Here is a 25,058-nt window from a genome sequence, read left to right on the forward strand (position 1 = left end):
CTCGTGGGCCAAAGACAAGCAATATATGCCAGCTATGAATTCAAGCAGCCAGTCAGCATAAAGCATTATCCATTAACGTCAGAGAAAACCGGCTCCTACACAACAATGAAGTTATTCCACAGACGAGTATGAAGACTGACAAGTCCCGCAGAGCTTTGAAAAGAAACAGGGCCTGTACACGGAATGGAAGCGAACAATGGGACAGCTGATGTGGTTGTCCCAGCACTGACAGAGGAGTGGCACTGACCCGAACAACACCAGCAGCAGAGTCACCGCCCCCAGGTTCTGTCGCTCGGTGAAGGCTGGCAGCTGGAAGGCAGCGATCATGGCCACGGAGAGTGCCACCGGAACCAAATACAGCGCCTGCAGAGAAAAGGGCAAAGCTCTCCATTACATAGATCACAATCCTCCAGCTTCCAAGTGTCACATAATCTACTGGCAGTCATAAAGGGCTGATATTTCATATTTACTGCAAAAGTATAAGCACACACATAATTAAACCATATATCACCAGCGCATGCCATCTGTATAAATCAGCCTTTAGTCACAGGTTGAAAAGCTCAATGGAGTTGCGTGACTTTGTTGAGTAATGCTGTACTCAGCTATTCTACCGCATATAAGGAAGGGGACAGAAAAAAGGCAGAGAATGTAGAATATGAAAACATTCGTCTTAAATGAATGTCTTGGGGTTTACGTACCATGTCGTAGAGGAAGTTAACGGTCCAGTAGAAAGGCTCGCTGATGCCCGAGATGTGCTGCAGCCGCTTCGAGCCGCTATGGTGCTCCTGGACCTCGTAGACCACAAAGCTGGCCGTCATGATGGAGAAGCCGGTCAGGATGCACAGTGCCACCAGGGTGTTGACCAAGCCCTTCACCCTGACATACAAATACATGACAAACAGATCAGGCACAGGCCATGAAGGCACATTTTATCCCTTCCTACAGTATTCCTTAAAGTGCCAGAGGACACAGATGTGGATATCTGTTAATAAATACAGATATGTTTTGGATATACTGTATATACATGTGTGTGTGTGTGTGTGTGTGTGTGTGTGTGTGTGTGTGTGTGTGTGTGTGTGTGCGTGTGTGTGTGTGTGTGTGTGTGTGTGTGTGTGTGTGTTTCGTTTCTAATAGCAAGAAGGCAACTGCCCAGCAGTTTTTGGCCAAGCATTTTTGGCCAAGCTTTTCTTGGTGGTCATTTCTTATCATCCAGTGTTGCTACATTAATGTCCACCTAACGTCTCACCTGAGGCCCCTATTCACTCCTCCTTCTCTTATCAGTATGGTGCCTCTTCTATCGGAGTAGGCATGTGTGAGCAAAAACCTCAAAACTGTGAAACCCGGTCAGTGTGATCCTAACTGACTCCAGACCTGGATGCTCCCCTGCTAAAGTGCAAGTTTACATCAGATCAACACTGATTCTGTTCACAGATCAGCTACTATCAGGTCCGGGCGACTAGACAACATGCTATACACGTTCAGCATGATAGAACATGCAAGGCACATACAAAGCTGAATGCCTTTTTCACAGTAGAATTTAAAATGCATAGCTCCCATGGTCACCTATTATTTCACTTCTCCTCCTCCCTCTTCAAGCCATCTGTCTCTCTTTTCTTTCTCCTCCTGCGTCCCCCCATTTCTGTTTTTTATTCATGCAGTAAAGCTTTTTCTACCACAATCACGCTGTTGGCTCGGCTCCAAGTGCATCCAAAGTGTTTGAGAAAACCAGTGGCGCTCATATCGGGAGCCTTCATATTAAACACAGCTAACAGCCTACAGTGATTTAAAATGCACAGTATGGATGCTAGCGTTGAATCAATGAACCTCAGAACCACCTTGAGAGTAAGCAGACATTATGTAGGGTCAGTGATCGATACCCCACGCTGAAGAAAATCCATTAGAAAAAATCAAATCTGAGTAAATACACAAGTCGGATTGCATTATTTTAACAAGCCCATCAGCCCATCAAGACAATGGCTAGATGCCTCTTGAGGCATGAGCGGTTAATTCGACTGGTTCTCATCAGACTGGTCTTATGGTGGTGTGAACGATCTGAATACCGCAGCGTGTACAGTTGTATTGCTCTGTGCTATACCTAACCATGTCACATAAATATTTGATTGATTCATGAATATCATGTCAGATGTGAAGCAGTGAGAGTGTTCTTACATGGCGTCCTCCTCCTCCACCTGGCCTGGGTAAGGATGACTGGAGACGGAGATGGCTGCACAGAAGCAAAACAGAAGGAATTGTTATGTCACCTCAGCCCCCGATACACCATGTCCACAAAAGACACGTCACTGGCACATAATCTGCTCCCCTCCTGCAGTTCCCGTGGATTTACACTCGCTCTCGGCCTGAATGAGTTTACCGGCTACATTTGAATGATTGCATTCCACCCCCTATTCCTTTATTGACTGCTGGGATTGTATTAATCTTGCCGGTAGGCAGACAGTGAATCTCTGGCCCTGGCTGGGGCTGGCAGTGTTGAAATAAGGGGCTGCAGCACCAGTCCGGCTCCATTTCTCAATGCAGCTCTCAGCACCGCTAATTAGCATTCCCTCTACCCAGAGCCGCGCTGTGATGGCTGGGAGGGAAAGGAAGAGACACACTGCCCCCTGTCAGTCGCAATCAGACCAGCCTTGCCGAGGCTCGGAGAGAGAGAGCACATACGGCGGTGGCCTCGGTCTATTCTCGGCTCGGAGCCACGGTCGTTAGCGTGGTGGACTCAGGCAACGCAGACAGATCATTTAGATGCAGCCTGCTTCCCAGACATGAACGGAGGTCCACACCTCCCCTGGTCACTGACGGGTTTATTAATGCAAACAAGGAAAGGACAGAAGCATGGACTCACAGTACTGCTGGTGGTCCTTGTCGGCTGGGAGTCTGGAGCGCAGGATGAAGTTGTTAAGGCTGTTTAGGAAGGCTGGCATGGTGTGGTGGCCCTCTGGGTTGTACCAGACCTGGTGACAGGAAGCCGGCAGGTTAATATAGAGAGACATGCAATACATGCACACAATCACACACATAGCCATGCACATGCATGCATGTGCGTGCACTCACACACACACGCACACATACACACACACACACATGCACACAGGCACACACATGCGCGTGCACACACACACACACACACACACACACACACACACACACACACACGCACACACACACACACACACACACGCACATGCACACACACACTGTGCATGCTCACACATGCACACAGGCACACACACGCACACCCACACCCACACACACACACTGCCATCAGTCATAAAATATCATGAGACGGTATGCCTATCCCAATCTGGACAGAGGTTTTACAGGGGAATTGCATTATTGATTGCATGAATTTAATGGCAATATAAAAAATGAGGGAGCAGCCAGAGTCGTGCACAGAAAGAATCAAATTTAATGGGTGTTCCCAACAGACCCAGAGCTATAGAAACGGCTTAATGAGTCTGGATACGCAACATTTTTCAACTCAGAGCCATGGCTTTAACAGCTAAACTCATAAATCATAAAAAAGTCAGCACTGAACACACTGTTACCTTGGTTAGAGTCCTGTTCTTTGGCACATCATACAAGTCCATCTTTAGGTCAGGGGGCAGAGGCTTTCCAAACGACCAACCTCCATACCTGCATCAAAAAATCAAGTTATTTTGTGCAGCATCCAAACCTGATGCTATGACGGATCTGACTGTTCTTGAGGGCAAACTAAGCTCATTTAAGCATATTTAAGTCAGACGTCCCCTGTCATGCTTAAGGCAACTCTAATTAAGCAGTAAACAAAACAGCAATGGATGATGGACAGGTGCACTCACACAGACAGCCCTCGCCTATGCTTAAAATAAATGCCTGAAATAAACCTGTCTCATAGAGAGAAAAATAGATACACAGATAGATAGTTTTCTATTTCAAAAAATATAATTTTGGAAGAGCTTCTGAGCTGCTACTCGTGTCAGACGCCAGAATAAACAAACACACCACAAATAATGTGCACATACACACATATACACATTAATAAGCATAATTAATCTATAATGTTATCGTAATTACAACAGTACTTCGTGTCATGTTTAACAACTTCTTGCCAAAGTACCGCACATGGTTTATTAGGAGACAGAATGTTCATAAGGATGTTTTAGACATACAGAAACATAGCCACACAATCCAGCTGTTTGTGTATTTGGTATGTACCTGTTTCTGATGAAGTCATTAGCACTGGCCAGGAGATAGTCCTCCACATTTAATCCAGTGAGATTGTGCACTATCTGGGAGGAGGGGTTCCGGATGTGAGGAGGCCTATAGTTGTCATGCTCACAGACCTGGTGATGAACATCAAAATAGATCACTTGCAAATTCTGCTCTTCCCAAAAAAGGCTTCCACCAGACATTCACACACTTTAACACTTGTGTAGAGCAGAGTGTTTTCTGCCTAATGCCCCTTGAGAGGGGGATCACACACACACATCCCCACACACACGCAGCCTCCGACTTGGGCACACACCTGCTGAGAGTTGGCACACTTGCAGGGCAAAAATGGCTTGGAGCGGTTTCCACTGGAGGTCCAAGTGAACGGCCCATCCTTGGAGCCCCTGGCACAGGACCTGAAGGAGGAGGAGGAGGAGGAGGAGGAGGAGGAGGAGGAGGAGGAAGAGGAGGAGGAGGAGGGGGGGCAGTCAGTCACAGTCAGCCACGCAGTAAGCAGTTTTTTTTGCATCTCGGGTAGCTGTGCGCCACAGTCACGCCCAGCAACATCTGTATGCAGCGCGGCAGGCGCTCAGATGCTCAGCGCCACGTGGGGATGATCCACAGGGCATCGCAGGGAGAGGCGAGATGGCTACTGTTTCTCTTTTTTTGTCGCGAGCTGACAATTTTATGGTGCCTCTAAGGTCTGGCTGATGAGTGCCAACACTGATTTGAGTGCCTGTAAGGGGAAATCTATCCAATAAACTGGATGTGTTTATGGAATACAAATGATCCTCGCCGCTACTGACGTTATGGGCATTTTGCGTGCAGATGGCATGAGTAGAGATGTTCAAAACGGAGTGGTGCTCTTGGGAAACGTAGGCAGACAGATTGAGAGAAAGAGGATGCAAGGATGGAGAGAGAGAGAGATGGGGAAATGGTCTATAACTGATAGTTAAGGAGAGAAATAGATTGCTAGGTGATAAATGCTGTTGGCCTGGTGTGGCCCACTCACATGTCATTCGGGTCGTTTGAGCACATGTTGTCAATGCCAGGGTAGGTCATCATGGCGTCCACCAGATAGCTGGAGTTGGGGTTCTGGTTGCTGTTGATAAAACATGAATAAATCATATGTGTTTGCCTTCCAATCATGACAGATTGGTCTGTGTGTCAAAAGAAGTGTGTGGGAATAGCATGGAACATGCAATCAGTTTAACATTTTAACATAACACGCAGTGCTTCAACAAAAGTGCTACATTTCTTTTTCCGCGCACAAGACATGCTAGTGGATGTCAGCGATCTCAATCTAGACCCAGCTCTTCTTCCCACCCGCCGGAGACTGCCCTCCGATGCCCTCCGATGCCCCCGGTGCACTGACTGACCTGAAGAAGGCGTGCTGCTCGCCCATGTGGTAGAGGCCGGGCGAGAGCTCCATCTCGGGGAAGTGCTGCAGGTCGCTCTTGATGGAGCCCAGGCCCATGGCGGCGATGACGAAGAGCACGGGCAGGATGACCTGCGAGAACATGCCCTTCCAGTCGCGCCGCGAGTGGTGCACGCGCTTCAGCAGCATGGCCATCACCTGCTGCCAGAACAGAGCCAGCCCACGCACGCTGGAGCTGCCCGTCAGACCTGCGGGGGACACAGGAGGTGGGGAGAGTGAGTGAGCACGAGGTGGTGTGGAGGGTGGGTGAGCAGGAGGTGGGGAGGGTGGGTGAGCGGGAGGTGGTGGTGTGGAGAGTGGGTGAGGTCTCCAAGGACAAAAGCGTTTGATACAGAGTGGAAAACAGTCCCTGAAAGACTGCGCAAAGTGTGTGTGCTTTTTATCCTGTCAACAGGAGATGAGGAAAATGCTACTGGGGAGGTGATGGGAGTCAAATGGAGTCAAGGTGAGGGGGAGTTCTTACTGGTTTTGTCTCCAAAGCTGAGGCTGCTCTCAGAGATGTCGTCAGGGAGGCTGTCTCTGGAGGCCGGCACGTCAAGGACGGACTCGGACACCGTCCAGGGCCTCTCCTCCGCATCCACCTGGTCCTTAGTCAGCTGGAGGAACACCTGGGAGGACAGCAGCTCGTCAGACATTAATCACACAGTGTGTGTGCGGTGTGTGTGTGTGTGTGTGTGTGTGTGTGTGTGTGTGTGTGTGTGTGTGTGTGTGTGTGTGTGTGTGTGTGTGTGTGAGCATCCCCCACCTCCTCTAGTGTGGTGTCTGAGATGCCGTAGCAGCCCAGCTGGAGGGCGTCCAGGTTCTGGTCGAGGCCGGTGAGCAGCGAGCGGAAGGCGGCGGCGTTGTGGGAGCTGTAGGGGGGCAGGCTGTAGACCACGTCGCCCACCTCGCCCTCCTTCATGCGCGCCTCCGGCAGGTAGGACTGGATGAAGGCCTTCAGCTCCTCACTGTCAAACTTCTCCTCAGAGTCTGGAGTCTGCACCTGTGTTTAGGAAGAGGAGTGTTTGATATCAACACGCTGTTCAACACTACCGCATTAGTGCATGTTCCTGCCATCTTCCTGGGTGTCCGCGCGGTCATTACCTTCTTTGTGATGGTCAGGTTGTAGCCCTTGGCCAGCTTGTCCTTGAGGTAGTAGGGAGAGCCACAGCACTTGAGACCGCCCCTCTCCATGAAGGCGATGCGGTCACTGAGAACTTCTGCTTCGTCCAGATGATGTGTGGACAGGATGATGGTGCGGTCTGAAGGCAATGGAACAAGCAGAAGCAAAAGCACACGGCCAGTTAACTCATGGGCTTCTTAAATAAGCGAGACAGACACAGGCACAGAGAAAAAGCATGACTTTAACCCTCTCAAACAGTAAAATATCTTCCTCTGCCATGCCAATCTCAGAAGAGCCTAATTAAACACAAGAACCCGGAGCTGTGAGTGAGATAACTATCGCCCGTCAGTACATCTGCTGTGGGATTCCTCTCCCTCAGTCTTTTCCCTCCGCCGCCGCGCACACCTTCAGAAAATCCATTTTCCCTTAATTAAATTCAAAATGAAAGCCAGGAGCGCGATAAGAACAAAGCCCCCCCCGCCCCTCCCACCCGGAGTGCTAAGCGCCTTGGTGCGCCGCTTTAAACGTCTTCCCCTTGTCTACCTGCTGACGGATCAGAGTGGAAGTGGGGGGGTTTGCGGGCGGCTAGGTGTGCCTCACCTGTCTTGTACTGCAGGATAATGTCCCAGATGTTGCGTCGGGAGCAGGGGTCCACGCCAGTGGTGGGCTCGTCCATCACCACCAGGCGGGAGCCGCCGATGAAGGCGATGGAGATGGAGAGCTTGCGCTTCATGCCGCCCGACAGGGTGCCCACGCGCTTGTGCCGGTGAGCATACATGCCCGTCTCCATCAGGCTCCTACAGGAAGGGCGAAGAGGCACATTGGGGTCGTTCAGAGCTCAGGACAAATTACGCATTTGTGTAAACTCTACTTACTTTATGAATTTTATAACTAAAAATCAACTGAAGAAAACATACAAGTGTAATCTCTAGGCTTTTGAATTGGTCTGCACTCACCTTCGTACTTGCTCATTCAGTTCTGCCTTTGACCATTGGGGCGCTTTCATCTGACCGTACAAGAGCAGATGTTCTTTGGCCGTCAGGTGATCAAAGTGGACATCATACTGCATGCACACTCCCAGATCCTGGCGGATCTCCTCAATGTTGGTCTGCATGTCTCTCCCATAGACCTCAATGGTACCAGAGGAGGGGCCAAACAGCCCAGTGAGCAGAGACCTACACAAAAATGTACAAATATGACAAAAATGAAAACACACACTTCAACAACACATTTAGCAACTCTTAATGTCAGCTCTTTCACTCAATACCAGATGGCACAGGGCTGTAAAACCTGTCTTTTAAATGGCTATTTTGTGTATATTATATTTTGTGACTAGGGACTAGGGCACTTACATGGTGGTGGTCTTTCCAGCTCCGTTGTGACCCAGCAGCGTGGTGACATGTCCCTCGTAGAAGGACAGGTTGAGGTTCTGGATGGCGTTCCTCTTCCCGTAGGTTTTGGTCAGGCCATGGAGGGCCACCCCCACTGGCATGGCAGGGAACTCGCTGTCCTCGTGCATAGGGAAGATTCCATTACCTAGCGACAAAAACAATGTCACAATGAGCGTGAGCACATGTGTGAGAGGGCTGGAGAAAGGAGTTGATAGATAGAGAGAAAGCGATATTCTTAGATATTTTTTCATTGATTGCAAACCACCGCAGTCACAATTAAGATTAGATTCTGCACCTTTTTCTTTGCCGTTTGCTACATTCTTCTGCATGACGTTGGAGAACAGCAGCCCTTTGCTAGACTTCTTAGCGGTTTGGTATCCACACATGTCAGCCCAGAAAGAGGGCATCACAGGGAAGTACCAAGGCGCTGGGATTCCATATTTGCCTGTAAGAGAAATTAAAATAAGCATCATTTTACCAACCATACCATCCTCCATCTTTCACTTTAACATGTTTTGCCAATTAATGTAAAATAGGTAAAGTGTGTCACTTTAAGTGTGAAAAACAAAATACGAATGAGCAGTACCTGGGAACACCATGCGAATGTATGCACCGATGATGAAGTAGACCACAGAGTCTATCAGCAGCAGCCAGCAGAGCCACCCAAAGGACGAGTCGTCCCCAGCCATGGGGGAGACGTAGGCATTGCTCCACTGGATCCCTGCAGAGCAGCAACACAGAGAACAGTGCACAGTTAGGAGCACCTGAGACTCTTCCACACACTCGGCTTTTGTCGGCTCTCATGTTGTAAAACTAATCAGCTTCAAAGGCTACCTTCCTCCTGCGCCTCGTAGCGGGAGATGTATTGACTTGCGTAGCTGAAACAGGTCGGTGAAAACAGACTCTGCAGGGGAGAGGGAGGAAAAAAGAGAAAATAACACACATAATCCAACATTCACATCTAATCAAGCTCTGGGAGATGCTCACCAAATATAAAGTCCTCACTGGTCTCAGGCCTGTTTCACACTGCATGCGTACTGTGCGCACGTCACAGCTGTGCTATCTGTTTGTTTTCATTCCGGCGCGCATGATAACAGTTTATCGCACTCACACTGCCCGCATGAGACGGACTGTCTTGATGAAAATCAAGATGTTCCGCGCACGCAAACACACGTGCGGAGTGAAACAGGCATTTTCTCACCGATCCGAGGCCCAGAGAGCCTAAGCTCTTCAGAGCAGCGCCGCTACTCACCAGAGCGTTCTTGGTGGCGAAGGACAGGTTCCTCTCCATGGACATGACCACGATGAAGGGGAAGAAGCAGATGATGTAGATCAGGCTGCCGCTCAGGCCGGCGATGTTGGTCTTGTTGAAGAAGGTGCTGACCAGGAAGCTGATGGCCAGGATGCTGAAGCCGTAGTCGCACAGGTAGAGGAAGAGCAGGAAGGGGTCACTGTGGGGCAGCACCTTGCCCGCCTTCAGGATGATGGTGAGGAGGACGATGGTGATCAGCAGGAAGACCGCGCTCTCGATGAACCAGGCGAAGAAATGGCTGATCGGGTTGACGCCCATCATTTTCATGTACTGCAGGACGGGAAGGAAGTCATTTTAGCATCACTAACACCACCAACGCAAACCGATGAGATCACCCTCGTATTTCACACACACACAGTAATGAGTCAACCCATGGTGCCTCAGAGCCCTTTCTGATCATTTGAAGTCAGTCAGTATAGCAGCGTTGAGGCGGAGTAGAAAAACAACTATAAAGTGATACGTTAGACACAGGCGCGTTACGACTAAGCTCGTTATACAGTAGTTATTTCCAGGGTGCGATCAAAGACTTGTTTACCTCGTGCAGTCTCAGCTCCCTCTCGTGCACCAGCTTCTTGACAAAGTGGGCAATGAACAGCACCCAGGCAACCATGAGCACCAGGGGGAAGGCCATGGAGATGCTCTCCAGGTACCTGAGAAATGAGACATCGGCGCCTCCGTCAGTGTCATGCATATGCCACAGTATAGGAATGCAATCATTACATCTAGAGAGTGAATCATAAAGACAAGCGGTGGAGAAATGGGACAGCTCCTCCATTTTACACGACAGAGGGGTTCCAGATTACGCCAGATATAGACCCGGCACTGTTTTTTAAAGCGCCACAAATATCTCAAGGTGATGGTATTGGCAGAAGGAGCCGTTACGCGATAAATCAGAGCAATGGGGATGTGTGCACATCACCGTATCACACCACTGAAATACTACGAGTTAGAACTGAGGAGATTCTTCCCAAAGATGACAGATCAATGCCAGCCTCTCAGCGTAACTTACACTTGTTATGATTTATTGAGTGGTCAGCGTGGTGTTGGTGTCTGATGTTGTTAATCCGAATACACAACACAGACATGGAAATGCCATGGTCAATCTCAAGGCTGCATGTGCACCATATTGTCCATGTCTGAGAATGAATGCATTACTCTGGGTATGTGGATATTCCTGTGTGTGTGTGAGTATGTGTGTGTGTGTGTGTGTGTGCATGTGTGTGTGTGTGTGTATCTACGTGTGCATGTGTGTGTGCAAGTTTGTCTATTGATCTTAAGTTCTATTGAACTTACATATGTATGCATGATGCCTGTGTGGATTTCTTTAACCTGTGTATGTGTATGTGTATGTGTATGTGTATGTGTATGTGTATGTGTATGTGTATGTGTATGTGTATGTGTATGTGTATGTGTATGTGTATGTGTATGTGTGTCTGTGTGTCTGTGTGTCTGTGTGTCTGTGTGTCTGTGTGTCTGTGTGTGTGCATGTGTGGCAACACTCACTCATCCTGGGCGTAGCAGGGATAGGGGAAGGCCTGGAGCTGGACGGCTGGATCCTGCACTGGCTGGCCCAGCTGGGTCTCGATGATGGCTCTGTCGATGGCCTCCTGCAGGTAAACGAAGCCTCGGTTGTAGCGCTGTGTCCTTGTCATGCTGATGTAGTTATTCCTCACCCAGAAGGGGCTGCGGCTCCGGTCCGTACGCATGGAGTTGTCGATCTGCATGCGGATGGTGTAGTCCACTTTTGGAGGCAGGGTGCTGGATTTGTCCTCAGGAAGTTTGAATATGATGCCTGAAAGAAGAATGATTTTTGAAGTAAAGCAAGGGCCATGGAAGTTGGGTTTTTACTTGTCATGGCCAATAGACCATATTTCTGCAACTCTGACAGTAACACTCAACAGTGAGGACAGATTTAAAAGGGCTGCTAGATGAGGTCAGTTCACTCTGACTACTTCAACGCGAATTCAGGCCTTCACATGAATGGTGAGCGTCTTACTTGCGTAGAGGTCTCGTGATTGAGTCAGGGCCTCTGCTTGCTTGTCCATCTCCTCCTCGTCGCTCATGGGCTTGTAGCGGTCAAAGTTCACGCAGGAGGAGAGGTTCATCATCAGGCTGGACAGAGTGGTGATCTGCGTCACAATGAACTTGTTTTTCTCCAGGAGCTCAGTCATGTTGGCTGGCCAATCACAAATAGGAAAGAAATGTGTAAGTGGAAAGAATGGCAGACAACTTCTGCAATAAAAAACTTCACAGCTAGTTTGTGCTTTTTTGCGTTCAAATATGGCCTATACATAATGGATCCTAGGATGAATTAATGAGGCTGCAATATGTTCTCTCTTCAATCTGTGAATAATTGAGCATTACAGAATTAGTCATTTTGTGATGTGTAATGAATAGCAATCCAAACTTAAAATCACTCACAGAAGTTCAGGAGGGTATCCTTCATCTGTCCAACATTGATGTTTGTCTGTGACTCAATGAAGGTCTGAACAAATGGATTCCTGAGGGAATTCTGTAGAGATTGCAGAATAAATTAATGACCAAAGCATACAAAGATCGCAGGTCCATCCAAACCAACTGGAATAGTCTACAACAGACCTTTGTTAGACCTTTGTTATTCAGATTTTATATACTATACCTGAAGTAATGGCAAGGTCTTATTCAGAATTTGTGCTGACTGCATCACATATGACGATGACTGAATCCACTCCTCTGAGTAGGTCCTCAACTCACCAAACTGATGCAGTGTGCCATTGGACTGGTGTGGGGAGGAAATTAAGACATGTCGATGAGCCATGCTTGGACTTTCATTAGATTTAACATCCATTCAACCAGAAATAAACTACTATTGAGGCAAACAGCTACAACAGCTAGTAACATAGTAAGTTACAAGACTACCTACCAAAAAAATTAAATCTAACAACTTGCATTGAAAACCATAAAATGATAACTACATGCTAGATTAGATTAACAAAATTATAAAAACATAAGCTAAAATACACCCCAGCAAAATAAGAAACCCCAGACTCAACTCCTAGTGTCCTATTGTGCTTCCTGTGTCCCAGTGAGCCGAGCTCTTACCTTCCTGATGATCTCTCTGGTGAGGGGCGTGTCTGGGGTGTAGAGCACCTGGCCCAACAGCATGGGCTTCAGGAAGGCCCAGGCCACCGCGCCGCCCGTCGTGTTCACCATGTCCAGGTAGAAGTTCATGCAGAACGGCGCTGAAACGCAAAGCAGACCACATCAACTGTGTGCAGTCACAGGCAAACACATCGCGGCGCCATGTTAGCGTATGTAATGGTGGGAGAATGGTGTACGGTGATGTCTTACAGGCATCGCGGGGAATCTTGAACTTATCAATGAGCTCATCTCTGCTGTGGTCGGCTCTGGTCGAAGGGTCAGAGTCGGTCATGATGGGCAATTTAGAGATGCCAAAAAGCGCCATGATTCCGTTTCGGCACAGGGCCCGGGAGATTGTGGTGAAGGTGGACTTGCTGGAGATGGTGGAACGCTTGCCCCTCACCAGCTGCATGGTGGGAAGCAAATAGAAGGACAGAGATGAGAGCCATTGAAATGGATGAAAAGGCGAATGCAAATACAGCGTGCAGGAGTGAGAGCAAACAACAGTCCACTGAAAGAACCCTGTTCCACTTCAGAACAGAACAGATCGCTTAGCGCTCTGACCACAGTCGCCCGCTGCTAGACTAGGGGTGCATCTGCTAAGAGCCGACACTCACGCTGTGGAACTCGGAGTCGGCCAGCAGGTTGAGGTTGCCGAAGGACATCAGGTACTCCTGCAGCGTGTGGACGGCGGGCAGCAGCTTGTCCATCATGTCCGTCAAGAAGTGCACCATCTGGATCATGACTCCAACCAGGCCCTGCATGTCACTGGACAGCAGCATCTAGCGGAGAGAGTTCAGACATATCACTTAATCACTCCATCATTAACATTCTAACAGTCACAAGCTACAGTAACAATATTAGACATTCTTGTTTACATGTTAGTTTGTTCATTAGCCATCTAAATAGTCTAGATTGACATGTGGAAGAGGATGCTTTTTCAGTTAAATGACATGGTATATTTTTGAGTACTGTAACATAGTATACATATGAGTTAAACTACACTATAAGCAATATAGGAAATCCTCACCTTGTACACGACATTCTCTACACTTGCGTGGCGGATGAACAGAACCACAAAGCTGTACCACTGGTGAGCTGGGAGAGAACAGAAGGCCTGGAAGAGGAGCGGGTGTGTGGCATTTAACTGCAGCATGGAGGGGTCCCGGCAGTGGCGCAAGTTGGTCAGCAGAGCCAGAATCTGTGAGCAGGAAGAAGAAGAAACCATATGTGTCATATCTACTGTGTGTGAGTCACAACAGAGGCTCTCAAAAACAGCATTCAGAACTGTGGCACTGAACCAAAAATAAAACATGTTTTTGTGTCATAATACAATAACATTTTACATCCAAATCCAGACAGATGTTGTTTTCAGATGCCAGACTGTCACTACTGCCCATATACACAGATCCAGCACAGCAGGGATTTTAGTGCAGAAGAGTACAGTATGTCTCTGTACTGATATTCAACATGGCCAAGACATGATTATTCAATGAAAATGCCACTGAGGTTCCTTTCCATATTATGTATTCATCTCTAAACATTACGCCAAAAACATGTGTGTGTGTGTGTGTGTGTGTGTGTGTGTGTGTGTGTGTGAGAGAGAGAGTGTGCACGTGTGAGTGTGTGTGTGTGTATGCCTATGTGCATGTGTCCATGTGTGTGTGAGTGGGAATGGGAAGAGAGAGAGTGTGTGAGTGTGATACCTGCAGGTTGCTGCTGGGCAGTGTGAAATTCAGCAGCGCCTCAATGATCTCAGGAGACATCTGTGTGTATTTACGGACATCCTCTGCAAAGGCTGTGACATTCTCGAATAACTCAGCCATCTTCACTGTTAAACAATGCAAAAGACACAAATGAATGGTGGAAGAGCAGTTACAGTACTGAGCACCTGCTGATTTGATACTGAAAATGGTACTGGCTGCCAGGGTATAGTACTCTGCCTGTATGGGCATACCTTGTGGAGCAGTTATGTTGAGTTCCAGTGGTGCAAATGAGGTTACATTGAAACCAATCACCTTGGAGACAACATTGTTCCTGCAACAGACACACACACACACACACACAAACACACAATGAGATCACCACGACATACTAACATAACAATAAACCTTCACACATTCCAAACTTATATTGCCAAGCTAACTATGGAAAAGGTTTTCTCATTGCGAGGGTACACTACCAGTCGGATTCTAAGTTGTAGGTGGCTGGGTCCCCGACGAACAGCTCGTACAGCACATTGTACAGGTCAGCGCTGTCCTGGGTCATGTTGCTGATGAGCTCATGGAGGGCCCGCATGGCCGGGGCCACGGACTGGCACAGGAGACCAGATGGGAGGGACAGAGCTTGGGTGAGCTGCTGGACGGCGTCCATCCTCTCCAGAGCACACAGCTACAGCCAAACACGGAGAGAGAGAGAGGGAGAATGAGCAAAGTCAGACCATCAGGAAAACCTTTCAGCACTGTATGTATGCCTGACTGGGTTTAAAAGGCCATTTTTGACCCGAGCATGCGGCAAAGGAGATTGTGGACTGAGTGCAGATGCACTCAGCAAACTGTATCTTTTAAAGAAATAAATAGATAAAGGGGAAAAAAAGACATGTATTCCGCTGCGCTTCCAACCTGGGAGGAGAAGCGGCGCAGTATCAGACTGTAGTTGGCATTCCACATGTCAGTCATCAGCAGCTCGGATGCCGTCTGCACGGTGTGGAGCAGGAGGTTCAGGTTGTCTGCAGAAGCACCAGGGGAAGAGGGGGAGATAGGCACAGAACAAAACAAAAGATCAGCTCTCGCAGTGGCAGCTGTGGCCCCCTCTGGGCATCATTACAATCTCCTCACTCTGCGGGCAAGTTCTCCGCAAAGCGGCAACTGACAGGGCCAAGCTGAAAGAGGCCGACTGGGTCGGGCGCTGCATGAAGTTGTGTGCAGAAAAAAGATCTGACAGGCCCCGTAGACGGAGCACCCCGAGCAATAAACAAGACAAGGCAGGAGTAACATTAAATCCATAACAAGTCGACGCCGCTGATAACACACAGAAATACAGAAGAAAAGGAAACAAAAACATGTCAGCAAAAAATCCAATCTTAGGATAGGGAGAGTAAATCACTGGAAAGTATGCTGAAAATAACTTCTCCAAACAAGTGACAAGTTTATATGATGTGAATTCCATTAATTAAACCAAAATGGGTGGAATTATACGATTATGAAGATGTTTAGAGCACAGGTGTACACTCAGAGATGACAGAGGTATAACATTCTCCCTAGGAATCTAGGAATTGAGCTGTACAGGGGAGATGTAGCCGGAGGAGGAAATTCTCTATCTAAGCCCAGTAATGAGATTTATTAAGACACTGAGTGGCTCCATCTTGGAGGATGGCCACATGCCTTCCAACTTGCTGTGCTTTTGCAAGGCTGACATTAAGATTACGATGCATAGGCAAAATTTAGATGGGTAACACAAGATTTTAGCCTCAAACTGAATCAGCAACGCATGCGTGCACGTGCGCCGACACACACACACACACACACACACACACACACACACACACACACACACACACACACACACACACACACACACACACACACACACACACACACACACACACACACACACACACACACACACACACACACACACACACACACACACACAAACACACAAACACTTTGCTCAATGATGCATTGATCCATAAGAATTATAGCTACCAAGAAACTATATTTAGTCAAAGGGCTCCATATCATGTCGAGGACATTACCCAGACAAATTGTCATCATGCTTGGATGCAACAACTTGAATTGAAAGCAACAAAGGTAGTTGCTAGTTGGAAAATCAACACAGGATAAATGTACAGTAAAACCTGGAGTGACAGTGAAACTAAGACAATGTTTGGACAGTGCTGTACCTTCATTTGTCAAGCTGTTAGTTATGCTCTTAATGAGGCCAGTGTAAGGAAGGCCATCGGGGAGGCTGTTGGCAAAGTCCGCCAGGACCATGGGTAATCTGTAGGAACACACAAATGAGCTCAGTCACTTCAATATAACAAGCTCAGCAAAATCGTGCAGTACATCGCACGGTTCATTCTGTGTACGGCTCGGCGCAAATTGGGCCTACTTGGATCAATTATGGTAATACAATTCCACGAATCCTAGGGTTTGCTCTTTTCACAGTTCAAAACGTATGCTATTTCTGAAGACGTAGGCAGTTATTAAGTCTAAATGCCAAGCAGGCAGAAAATATGAAGTGAAGTCGCCTAAGGGCAAATGGGTTGGCCCTGTTAACTTAACACCTTTACATTTCTAGGAAGAGAACATGATGTGAGAGGCAACTCACTTGTCCTCCCAGTTTGTGCTGTTCATCATGAACAGACGGCCCACATTCATCTGGGTCGCTCCCAGAAGCTGTCTAGCCAAATTCGTCTCTGTGGTGTTGTCGGCCAAAGAGAGAAGGCCATGGATGCTGTGGAGGATCTGCTTGGAGAGCTCAGTTGCCTGTGTCAAGGGGTCACTGCCATAGAGAAGGGTCTGGAGGGCCTTCTGCAAGGTGGCCTCTAGGTCTCCCAAAATATTGCCTGTGGTCTCCGCAACAGAATACTGCGCCATGGTCACTAGGGTATGGACAAAGTCTCTGATGACGTACACAGCTCCCTGGAGGTCTCCTGTGCTGCTGGTGTAATTCACGGCATGGGCGATGTTCTCCAGGAGGGAGAGCGACACGTTGAGGTAATGGCTGCCTTCAGCTGGCATCACTGTGCTCAAAGTGACCACCGCGTGCCTGAGCGAGGCCAGGGCCAGCGTCAGGTCTGAGGAGGACGAGGCCATCTGCAGACCATCAAAGACACTGAGGGACACTTGGTTGGACACGACAGCGAGGACGTGTGCAGGGCCATGCGCGTTCATAGACACTGGGCCCTCTGTGATGTTGAGGATGGTGAGAAGGGAGGCCGTGACTTCCTGAGAGATGTTAACGAAGGCTGGGCGAATCTGGTCTGTGCTGGACACCTCGGAGAGAGCTGCGGAGAGTGCTGGCCTGAGGGCGGCAAAGTACATCCGCATGTCCTCCGGGAGGAGGGAAAGCGCCTGCTCAACGCCCTCGATCAGCATAATCTGTTTCTCCCGGTCATTGTTGAATGTGTGGCTGACACTGGAGAGGTTCCACAAGATGTGTGAGGCCAGTGCACTGCTCAGGACGACCGGATATACCACCTCCTGGATGGAGTGGCCGCTGGGGAGGCTGACCTCCCCAGAGTAGGCAAACACATGGTTCAAGGAGGCTGAGATCACATCAGCTGACAGCAGCACTTTCTCAACATCATGTGGATATGAGATAAGCATGGCAAAACCTTTGATCATCTGCCCTGAGGTGTTGAAGAACATGAGGTTCTCTGTCGAGAGAATCGGGGCAAAAGCTCTAACAGTTTGGTCCAGAGCCATCAGGTAAGGTAACAGGCTTGTCTGTGATCCTGGCTTGGAGGCAGCGGCAATGATGCCTTTGAGAATAGCTGTGATCTGTGGGGCGATGTCTTTAGCTTCTTCGATATTCTGTACGAGAATGTTATTGATTGCAGTGAGAAATTCTGAGGCTATATCAGTGATGTTCTCTTTCCGACTGATGAGGTGATCCACCGCACCGGAGAGCTGTTTAGCCATCTGCTCAATCCTCTGGGCAATGTGGAGAGAAGGCTGGTGAGACAGTAGCATGGCCATGTCGACTGTTCTGGCGAGACTCTCTGCCAGCTTCCCAAGCTTGCCCAGGTCTTCCAGACTCCAGCCATCCTCTGCAATCTCTGTGAACAACTCCACAAAGTTCATGGTCTGGCCGGGGAGTGTCAGGTGGGACAGCACGTTCAGGGCGGTGTCGATGGTTTCGTCGTATGCTGTGCTTCCGGTCATATCTCTCGTTACGCCCTTCAGGATGATTGCCAGATCAGGGTTGGAGAAGAAGACATGGATGGTCTCCATGATTTCTTCTGGTGTGGGTGGGATGGCCAGAGCTTCGAACAAGGCGCTGTAGTCGATCTCCAGGAGGTCCAGGAAGTCATCCATGGGCACCCTCATGGCCTCTCCCCTCATGGCCTCTCGCCTCATGACTCTGACCGAAGCTTGAGTCTCTGACATAAGGTTCCTTTGCAGTTCTTCTAGGAGACCATCCAGTGGGGCAAAGAGGTCGGTTGTACGGGTGAGCTGTCTCAGCACGTCCAATGCATTCCCAACGATGTCAGTGAAGAGATCGGAGCCAGGCAAGTTTGAGGTGAAGAGTGACACCATCCTCAAGACAGCCCGAGCCACACGGTAGAGTCTCCGGAGAGCCTCAGTGAGATATCCCATACCGGTCTCTTGGGTGGTTGTGAACCAGTTGACTAATTCAATGGCTCTCGCCAGAACAACACTTGTGGAATTGGATGCAAGGATCTGCTCCAATGCCCCATATGCCATGGGCCAGTCACCTAGTAGCTTCATCTGAATGACCTCCTTGATAACATATTTCAGAAGTCTGTCGATGGATGGTCCATCAATGTTGCTGATGCCTCCGCTGAGCAGCAAGTGCACGGACTCACTTGTGACATTCATCCCAGTCAGTAGAATCTCCAGGGCCTCCATGAACACCTGCTGGCCTGATGTGCTGTTCATCAGTCGCTGGCTGTTCTGTAGGGTGTACTCGACAGCCTTCTTTAATGCATGGATATAGGGGCGCATCCAAGGAGCAACCAGCTCCACTTGATCCAGTACCATCTCGAAGCCTGCAAAACTGAAATAAAGACATCCGTTATAAAACGTACAGAAAATACAAGTATGCTCAATTCTCATACATGTCTTGTGTTCTGTCCTTAAAGATGATCTAACTCTTTACAGTATAATATTCTTGTTGAGCTAAAGGATCCAATCAATATGGGGAAAGTTGGATTATCTCATTAATAAACAGCACATAAAGGTACTTTTTCAAACAGGTGTTCCACAATATGTTAAACATAGCTTGGAGCTTTAAACAGGCTGCATGTTATGTGGGTGGACTAAAACATGCATGTTTACCTAGCTCAGCACAGACGCAATATCTTATTATACCAACTGTGACACTCTCCATACCATTCAAAGCATTTCAGTTTTGCAACTTTTGCGGTGCACGCAAACTCTAAATAATTAGAAATGTAAGGAGGGATAATCATGGCAACCTTTGATGCAACTGTAGAATGAAAAGCTGCTCATTCCAGTCACTCCAGTTTCCTGTTGTGATCTCTGGTACGCTGGCAGATATGTGATCTATGAGGACTGTGATAAGCTGCTGAGAAGCGTGGGTCTGGGACAGGCCGGCGTTGTAGAGAGACTGCAGAACCTGCACAATCTTAGCTGCTGTGGCATTAACCGACTGGGCCTCTGGTCCAGCTCCCTGTGCAGAAAGAGCAAAGCAAATGCATCAAAAGCAAAACACAGCATACAGGAGACACATCCCTATATAGACCTTTTACAGTATACATACAGTTAATAAGATAGATCTACAGTGCCATCTAGTGGTTGGTTCTGTAAGGACAATTGAACACCAAAAGAGTTTTTGATTCAGGATATTTACTGGCTAAACCTTTAACTTCAGAATGAATGAGAGTTTAAATGTTACCGTTGTGTTGAATGGTGGGAAAGGTCCGGTTGAGTTACTGGCCTCGATGAAAGGGGCCAGGCTGATGTGGCACCACATGCTCAGGCTGCTGGGAGGGACCCCCACCACTTGTCCAACACCCTCCCACATTTTCAGCACATCGCTGCAATTCAGTGCTCTGCCCTCGCCAGCAGTCTAAGGGAAACAGTTGTGACAGAAATTGCAAATAATTACTGTCTTTGCATTGTTACTACAAAACCTGTCTCTGGAGAAGAAGAAAAGCTGTGCAACATCAATGGACTGCAAGGGAGGGAATTCTCTGGGGGCTTATGGGATAACTATTCACAAAAGGGCACCAAACTCACACAGGTATCTGTGATATGTTTACAGAAAAGTCTCCCATAGCAGCAACACAACCAGATAGCTTCAGATTTACCCCGCCCTTTATCAAAGCATTGTTTGGTGTGGTAATCCGAATCTGACTTCAGCAGTCTCCAAAATGGACTATACTGAATGTAACACAATAACCTAAAGTACAGTAGGTCATACACTTTTGCAATACAATATAGTAATTGAATTGATAATTGATAATTATAACATCTGCCTTAAGAGGACATGATATATAAACATGATATACATTTTTCGATTCACTGCATGTAAAAAATAAAATAAAAACAAACTGTTCTTATATAATAGATACTGAAAAAGCTATTCTTAAAGATGCATTGTCACTTTCTATGAATTCTCTGAAGGTGGACTTGATAAGGTGTGTTTGTAACACAGACTCACCTTTGTGCATAGAATCTAAATGCAGGACTATTTTTGTTACATGCCCAAGGCACAACGTCACAACGGATTAAGCACAATAAGATTAAACCAAAGGTACAAAATGTGGCTGGAGCCAGTCATTCGTAGGGACTGTTCTGTTTTGTCAGTTGTTCATTGTCTGCTGCATTGTGTTCTTTGCATTAATACTTTGTTATGTCCAACCTGTATGGCAACTTCAATGGTGTGCTGTAGAGACAGCTGGAATTCTCTGAAAAAGTCAGCCATGTTGAAGGTGCTGCTATTTACAGCCTGGAGCAGATTTGTGGTAAGGTTTAACAGAGGTTCTTGTATGCTGTGGATGAACTCTAAGGAAAGGGGGGAAAAAGATGGTCAGAAACTAACTATTTAAACCAGGGGGGCACACTACAGGACTGGAAACAGCATGCAAAAATGTATGAATTAGCATTTGCACAGTATAATAAATTAAATAGAACATTGTTGATTAAGACACCTGCTTGAGCATTCAGATTGTCTGCCATCATTGAGAAGACATGGAGAGTGGGGGGAAGATCATTCCAGGCAGGGGTCCCTCTGATGGTCGTCAAAAGAACTGCAACAATCCTTTCAAGTCTGCGTAATAGGTCACATATACAGCACATTAACACGCATGAAAAAAGACTGTAATATACTCATTTATATGTACGTGTAGAAATGTATACTTTTAAACTATATTTGTATTCGAGAAAATTATTGTAATGTAATATGTGTATATGTATTATCATGTATAATGTAAAGAGGCACCTAGTTGAGGTATTCTGATCATACATACTTGTCAGATTTAGTGATCCCTGGCCTTACCTTTCAAAGGTGTGTTGATCAGCTTGTCCAGTGATGATTTGCATGAGAACAGGGAGTGCATCAGCAAAGACCTTGGCAGAGTGTGGACTCAGACCCTGGACCTGATCCCCAAAAAGAGGGAACAAGGAGTCCAGGACCCCTCCGAGCTGAGGGACAGAGAGATTACGCACACCCAGGGCTTAGAATGGGAAATTCATTTGGAACAAAATGTTCTATCATTGATGCTGTAAGTATGCAGCCAAAGGCTTTTCCTGAGATTCACAAGAGCTTGTGTGTCTGCAATCAGCGGTAGCATCACATACATCTCCCGGTTGACATGAAATGATTGATGACACATTGAACCAGATAAAACTTTGGGTGTCATTTGGGTTTACATCCATCCTTGTGTAACTGAGTTTCACATCAAATACAAAGGGCTATGTGAGTGGGAAATTGAGTAGTTATATGCTTTCATAATATATTTTCTTAATTTAATATTTTATGAAACGTGCTACAATCCTGTCTAACTGGTCTAACAGTGCTGCTAACTGGGACTATAGGGCATGTGAGATGGTGAGAACAATATGTAAAAAATGTAGACACCTGTTTTGCAACTTCTTCAATATCCGTGAAATTCAATGTTCCCAGGCCTTCCAAAATGTCCATGGGGCTCCCTGTTAAAATACAGAAACAGTATATAAACATATAATTATCAAAACAACATATATGAATTATAAAATTCAAAGCACTTTGAAGCTGAAAATCTGTTTCTTTGCTACGGAATTACACTGTGGCAACTGATGCAATCATTGATGTAAAAATATGCAATTTAAAGGAATAGTTCAGTATTTTACACTTTAAGCCCGTTTTCTGTATTGCCTAGCATGAAAACACCAAAATGACACCAAAATCTTGACGATTGAGCCTGTTTGTGTAATTTGGCAGCTTTAGAATGGAGCTCTGTATGGCTTTAACATTGCTCGCTTTGTGCATGGCCTATTCTGTCCTTAAAACACCCCTAAACGTTCGTTTTTAAAAATGTGCAGCTCACCGAGTGGTTACTGGTCTTCAACGATCTTCCATAGCAAGTTTAGCAGCGAAATACAGCTTCTGTCATCTTTTATCAGGGATTTTCGAAATCCCGGAAGTACTTTTTCAGATACCTCACAACCGTGCGTGCCTAATATAACACAACAGAATTTGAATTTCACTGCGAAACTTGCTATAGTAGAGATCGTTGAAGACCAGTAACCACTCTGTGAGCTGTACATTTTTAAAAACGAACGTTAAGGGGTGTTTTAAGGACAGAATAGTAATTAATAGTGATTTTTTGTAGAAATCGGAATATTGTATGCGAAAGGGGGGTCAACGAAAATACACACGGCTGAGTATTAGATTTTGTAAGTCCCTTAATTGTTCTAAAAAGCCATTCAAAGGTGTCAATGACGTCATTCATTAGCAGGATGCTAGTGTGTTATGGGCAACAACGACCAAGCCTTTGAGAAACCAAAGGGCCATAAGTAATTGTTCATTCAACTTTCGGCCTATAACCCATATTGAGCTTGCAGAAACTAAAATCCGATCTTCGATTTGTTAATGACAATCAGGTGAAACAGACCAATTTAACCGTCTAGCCCCATAGACCCCCATTGTTTGATCACTTGCTCGTGATCGCCCCTAGTGGAACTGCAACGGGAACTGCAGGTACAAAGGCGTTAATAGCGAGTGGACCGGCTCTCCATAAATGGGCTCTGACATGGAACAGGACACAGGAAGTAAACAAAGCAAACAGGAAGACACAAGACACTACAAACTAAAAGTCAAAAAACCCAAAACCCAAACCCCAAACCGTGACAGAGCAATGTTAAAGCCATACAGAGCTGCATTCTAAAGCTGCCAAATTACACAAACAGGCTCAATCCTCGAGATTTCGGTGTCAAACACTCATTTTCATGCTAGGCAATACAGAAAACGGGCTTAAAGTGTAAAATACCAAACTATTCCTTTAAGAAACCAGGATATAACAGAAAACTGGACTTGCCGTCTGTTCCATTCAGTATGGATTGTGCTACTCTGGTGATGAGAGAGAGGTAGGGCTGTGCGATGTTGTTCTGGGGCAAACTGTGTGCCAGTCCTTTGATGATGTTCACAATGCTGTCAAAGATCAACACATAGGGTCTGTTAAGTCACTTTTCACATGTATTATCCTTACATTGACTTCAATACATTAATAAAGTGAATACAAATATCAAACATATTCCATTAAATACTTTGCCACTGTGTTATGGCCCTTAGCTAGTTAATATCGCAGTGTGTTGAGAGAGTTCACTTACATGATATTCCACTGGTCAGGGCCGGCAGGCTGAGAGATGGTCTCAAAGTAAGTAGTGACCACATTGGCCATGGGAAGCAGCACCTCGGCAGCAACGCCTGGTATGAGTGAGCTGATCAGATCCTCCATACTCCTCGAAAGAACAAGGCTGAGCTGCTTTGACTCGTTATAGCTCATGTTGGGATGTAGGATTAGCTGAAGTGAGCTGCCCAAGGCTCCCAAGATCTGATGGATGACTGGACTTGGCAACGTTCCATTCTCAACGGGCACCGCTTCCAGGATGACCTGCGCTGCGTTCAAAATGGCCTCTGTGAATTGGGCACTTTGGAGACCTTCCGAAATGTTCATGCCGCTCCCTGTTAAATACAGAAACGGCACTTTAAACATCATACACACACTAGCATTGTGTCACAATACAATTCAAAGTACTTTGAAGCTTAAAGGAATATTTCGGTATTTTACACTTTAAGCCCGTTTTCTGTATTGCCTAGCATGAAAACGAGTGTTTAACACCGAAATCTCGACGATTGAGCCTGTGTGTGCATTTCGGCACCTTTAGAATGTTCTCTGTATGGCCTTAACATTGCTCCCTATGTGCATAAACTATTCTGTCCTTAAAACACCCCTAAACGTTCGTTTTTTTAAAATGTGCAGCTCACCGAGTGGTTACTGGTCTTCAACGATCTTCTATAGCAAGTTTGACAGCGAAATGTAGCTTCAGTCATAGTTTATCAGGGATTTTCGAAATCCCGGAAGTAATTTTTCAGATAGCTCACAACCGTGTTTGCTTAATATAACACAACAGAATTTGAATTTCACTGCGAAACTTGCTATAGAAGATCATTGAAGACCAGTAACCACTCGGTGAGCTGCACATTTTTAAAAACAAACGTTTAGGGGTGTTTTAAGGACAGAATAGTTTATGCACATAGGGAGCAATGTTAACGCCATACAGAGAACATTCTAAAGGT

At 46.8% G+C, this 25,058-nt stretch overlaps 1 protein-coding gene across 5 annotated transcripts in view; it reads right to left on the reverse strand.

The window, feature by feature from the left end:
* abca12 (ATP-binding cassette, sub-family A (ABC1), member 12) overlaps positions 1 to 25,058 on the reverse strand; it is a 49,152-nt gene that overhangs the window by 6,333 nt on the left and 17,761 nt on the right. For 4 of the 5 annotated variants that reach the window (XM_062533798.1, XM_062533802.1, XM_062533800.1 and 1 more), the window contains exons 27-68: positions 24,089 to 24,443; positions 23,797 to 23,909; positions 22,359 to 22,429; positions 21,777 to 21,922; positions 21,430 to 21,548; positions 21,141 to 21,283; positions 20,172 to 20,345; positions 19,732 to 19,946; positions 16,896 to 19,310; positions 16,468 to 16,565; positions 15,185 to 15,291; positions 14,746 to 14,954; positions 14,521 to 14,600; positions 14,270 to 14,394; positions 13,594 to 13,764; positions 13,181 to 13,345; positions 12,774 to 12,969; positions 12,525 to 12,664; positions 12,082 to 12,201; positions 11,865 to 11,955; positions 11,440 to 11,619; positions 10,947 to 11,235; positions 9,979 to 10,093; positions 9,384 to 9,713; positions 8,966 to 9,035; positions 8,718 to 8,852; positions 8,427 to 8,576; positions 8,093 to 8,276; positions 7,697 to 7,915; positions 7,341 to 7,537; positions 6,722 to 6,879; positions 6,384 to 6,620; positions 6,102 to 6,246; positions 5,580 to 5,826; positions 5,213 to 5,302; positions 4,517 to 4,616; positions 4,207 to 4,334; positions 3,558 to 3,645; positions 2,855 to 2,963; positions 2,170 to 2,224; positions 699 to 876; positions 248 to 363 (exon numbers count right to left, since the gene is read on the reverse strand). In XM_062533798.1, coding sequence (XP_062389782.1) covers positions 248 to 363; positions 699 to 876; positions 2,170 to 2,224; positions 2,855 to 2,963; positions 3,558 to 3,645; positions 4,207 to 4,334; positions 4,517 to 4,616; positions 5,213 to 5,302; positions 5,580 to 5,826; positions 6,102 to 6,246; positions 6,384 to 6,620; positions 6,722 to 6,879; positions 7,341 to 7,537; positions 7,697 to 7,915; positions 8,093 to 8,276; positions 8,427 to 8,576; positions 8,718 to 8,852; positions 8,966 to 9,035; positions 9,384 to 9,713; positions 9,979 to 10,093; positions 10,947 to 11,235; positions 11,440 to 11,619; positions 11,865 to 11,955; positions 12,082 to 12,201; positions 12,525 to 12,664; positions 12,774 to 12,969; positions 13,181 to 13,345; positions 13,594 to 13,764; positions 14,270 to 14,394; positions 14,521 to 14,600; positions 14,746 to 14,954; positions 15,185 to 15,291; positions 16,468 to 16,565; positions 16,896 to 19,310; positions 19,732 to 19,946; positions 20,172 to 20,345; positions 21,141 to 21,283; positions 21,430 to 21,548; positions 21,777 to 21,922; positions 22,359 to 22,429; positions 23,797 to 23,909; positions 24,089 to 24,443 — 8,773 coding nt within the window. The remainder of the gene's footprint in view (positions 1 to 247; positions 364 to 698; positions 877 to 2,169; positions 2,225 to 2,854; positions 2,964 to 3,557; positions 3,646 to 4,206; positions 4,335 to 4,516; positions 4,617 to 5,212; positions 5,303 to 5,579; positions 5,827 to 6,101; positions 6,247 to 6,383; positions 6,621 to 6,721; positions 6,880 to 7,340; positions 7,538 to 7,696; positions 7,916 to 8,092; positions 8,277 to 8,426; positions 8,577 to 8,717; positions 8,853 to 8,965; positions 9,036 to 9,383; positions 9,714 to 9,978; positions 10,094 to 10,946; positions 11,236 to 11,439; positions 11,620 to 11,864; positions 11,956 to 12,081; positions 12,202 to 12,524; positions 12,665 to 12,773; positions 12,970 to 13,180; positions 13,346 to 13,593; positions 13,765 to 14,269; positions 14,395 to 14,520; positions 14,601 to 14,745; positions 14,955 to 15,184; positions 15,292 to 16,467; positions 16,566 to 16,895; positions 19,311 to 19,731; positions 19,947 to 20,171; positions 20,346 to 21,140; positions 21,284 to 21,429; positions 21,549 to 21,776; positions 21,923 to 22,358; positions 22,430 to 23,796; positions 23,910 to 24,088; positions 24,444 to 25,058) is intronic. The other variant, XM_062533799.1, reaches the window with a different exon arrangement.

This window comes from Sardina pilchardus, chromosome 4 (assembly GCF_963854185.1).
Source record: "Sardina pilchardus chromosome 4, fSarPil1.1, whole genome shotgun sequence".
Lineage (NCBI taxonomy): Eukaryota > Metazoa > Chordata > Actinopteri > Clupeiformes > Clupeidae > Sardina > Sardina pilchardus.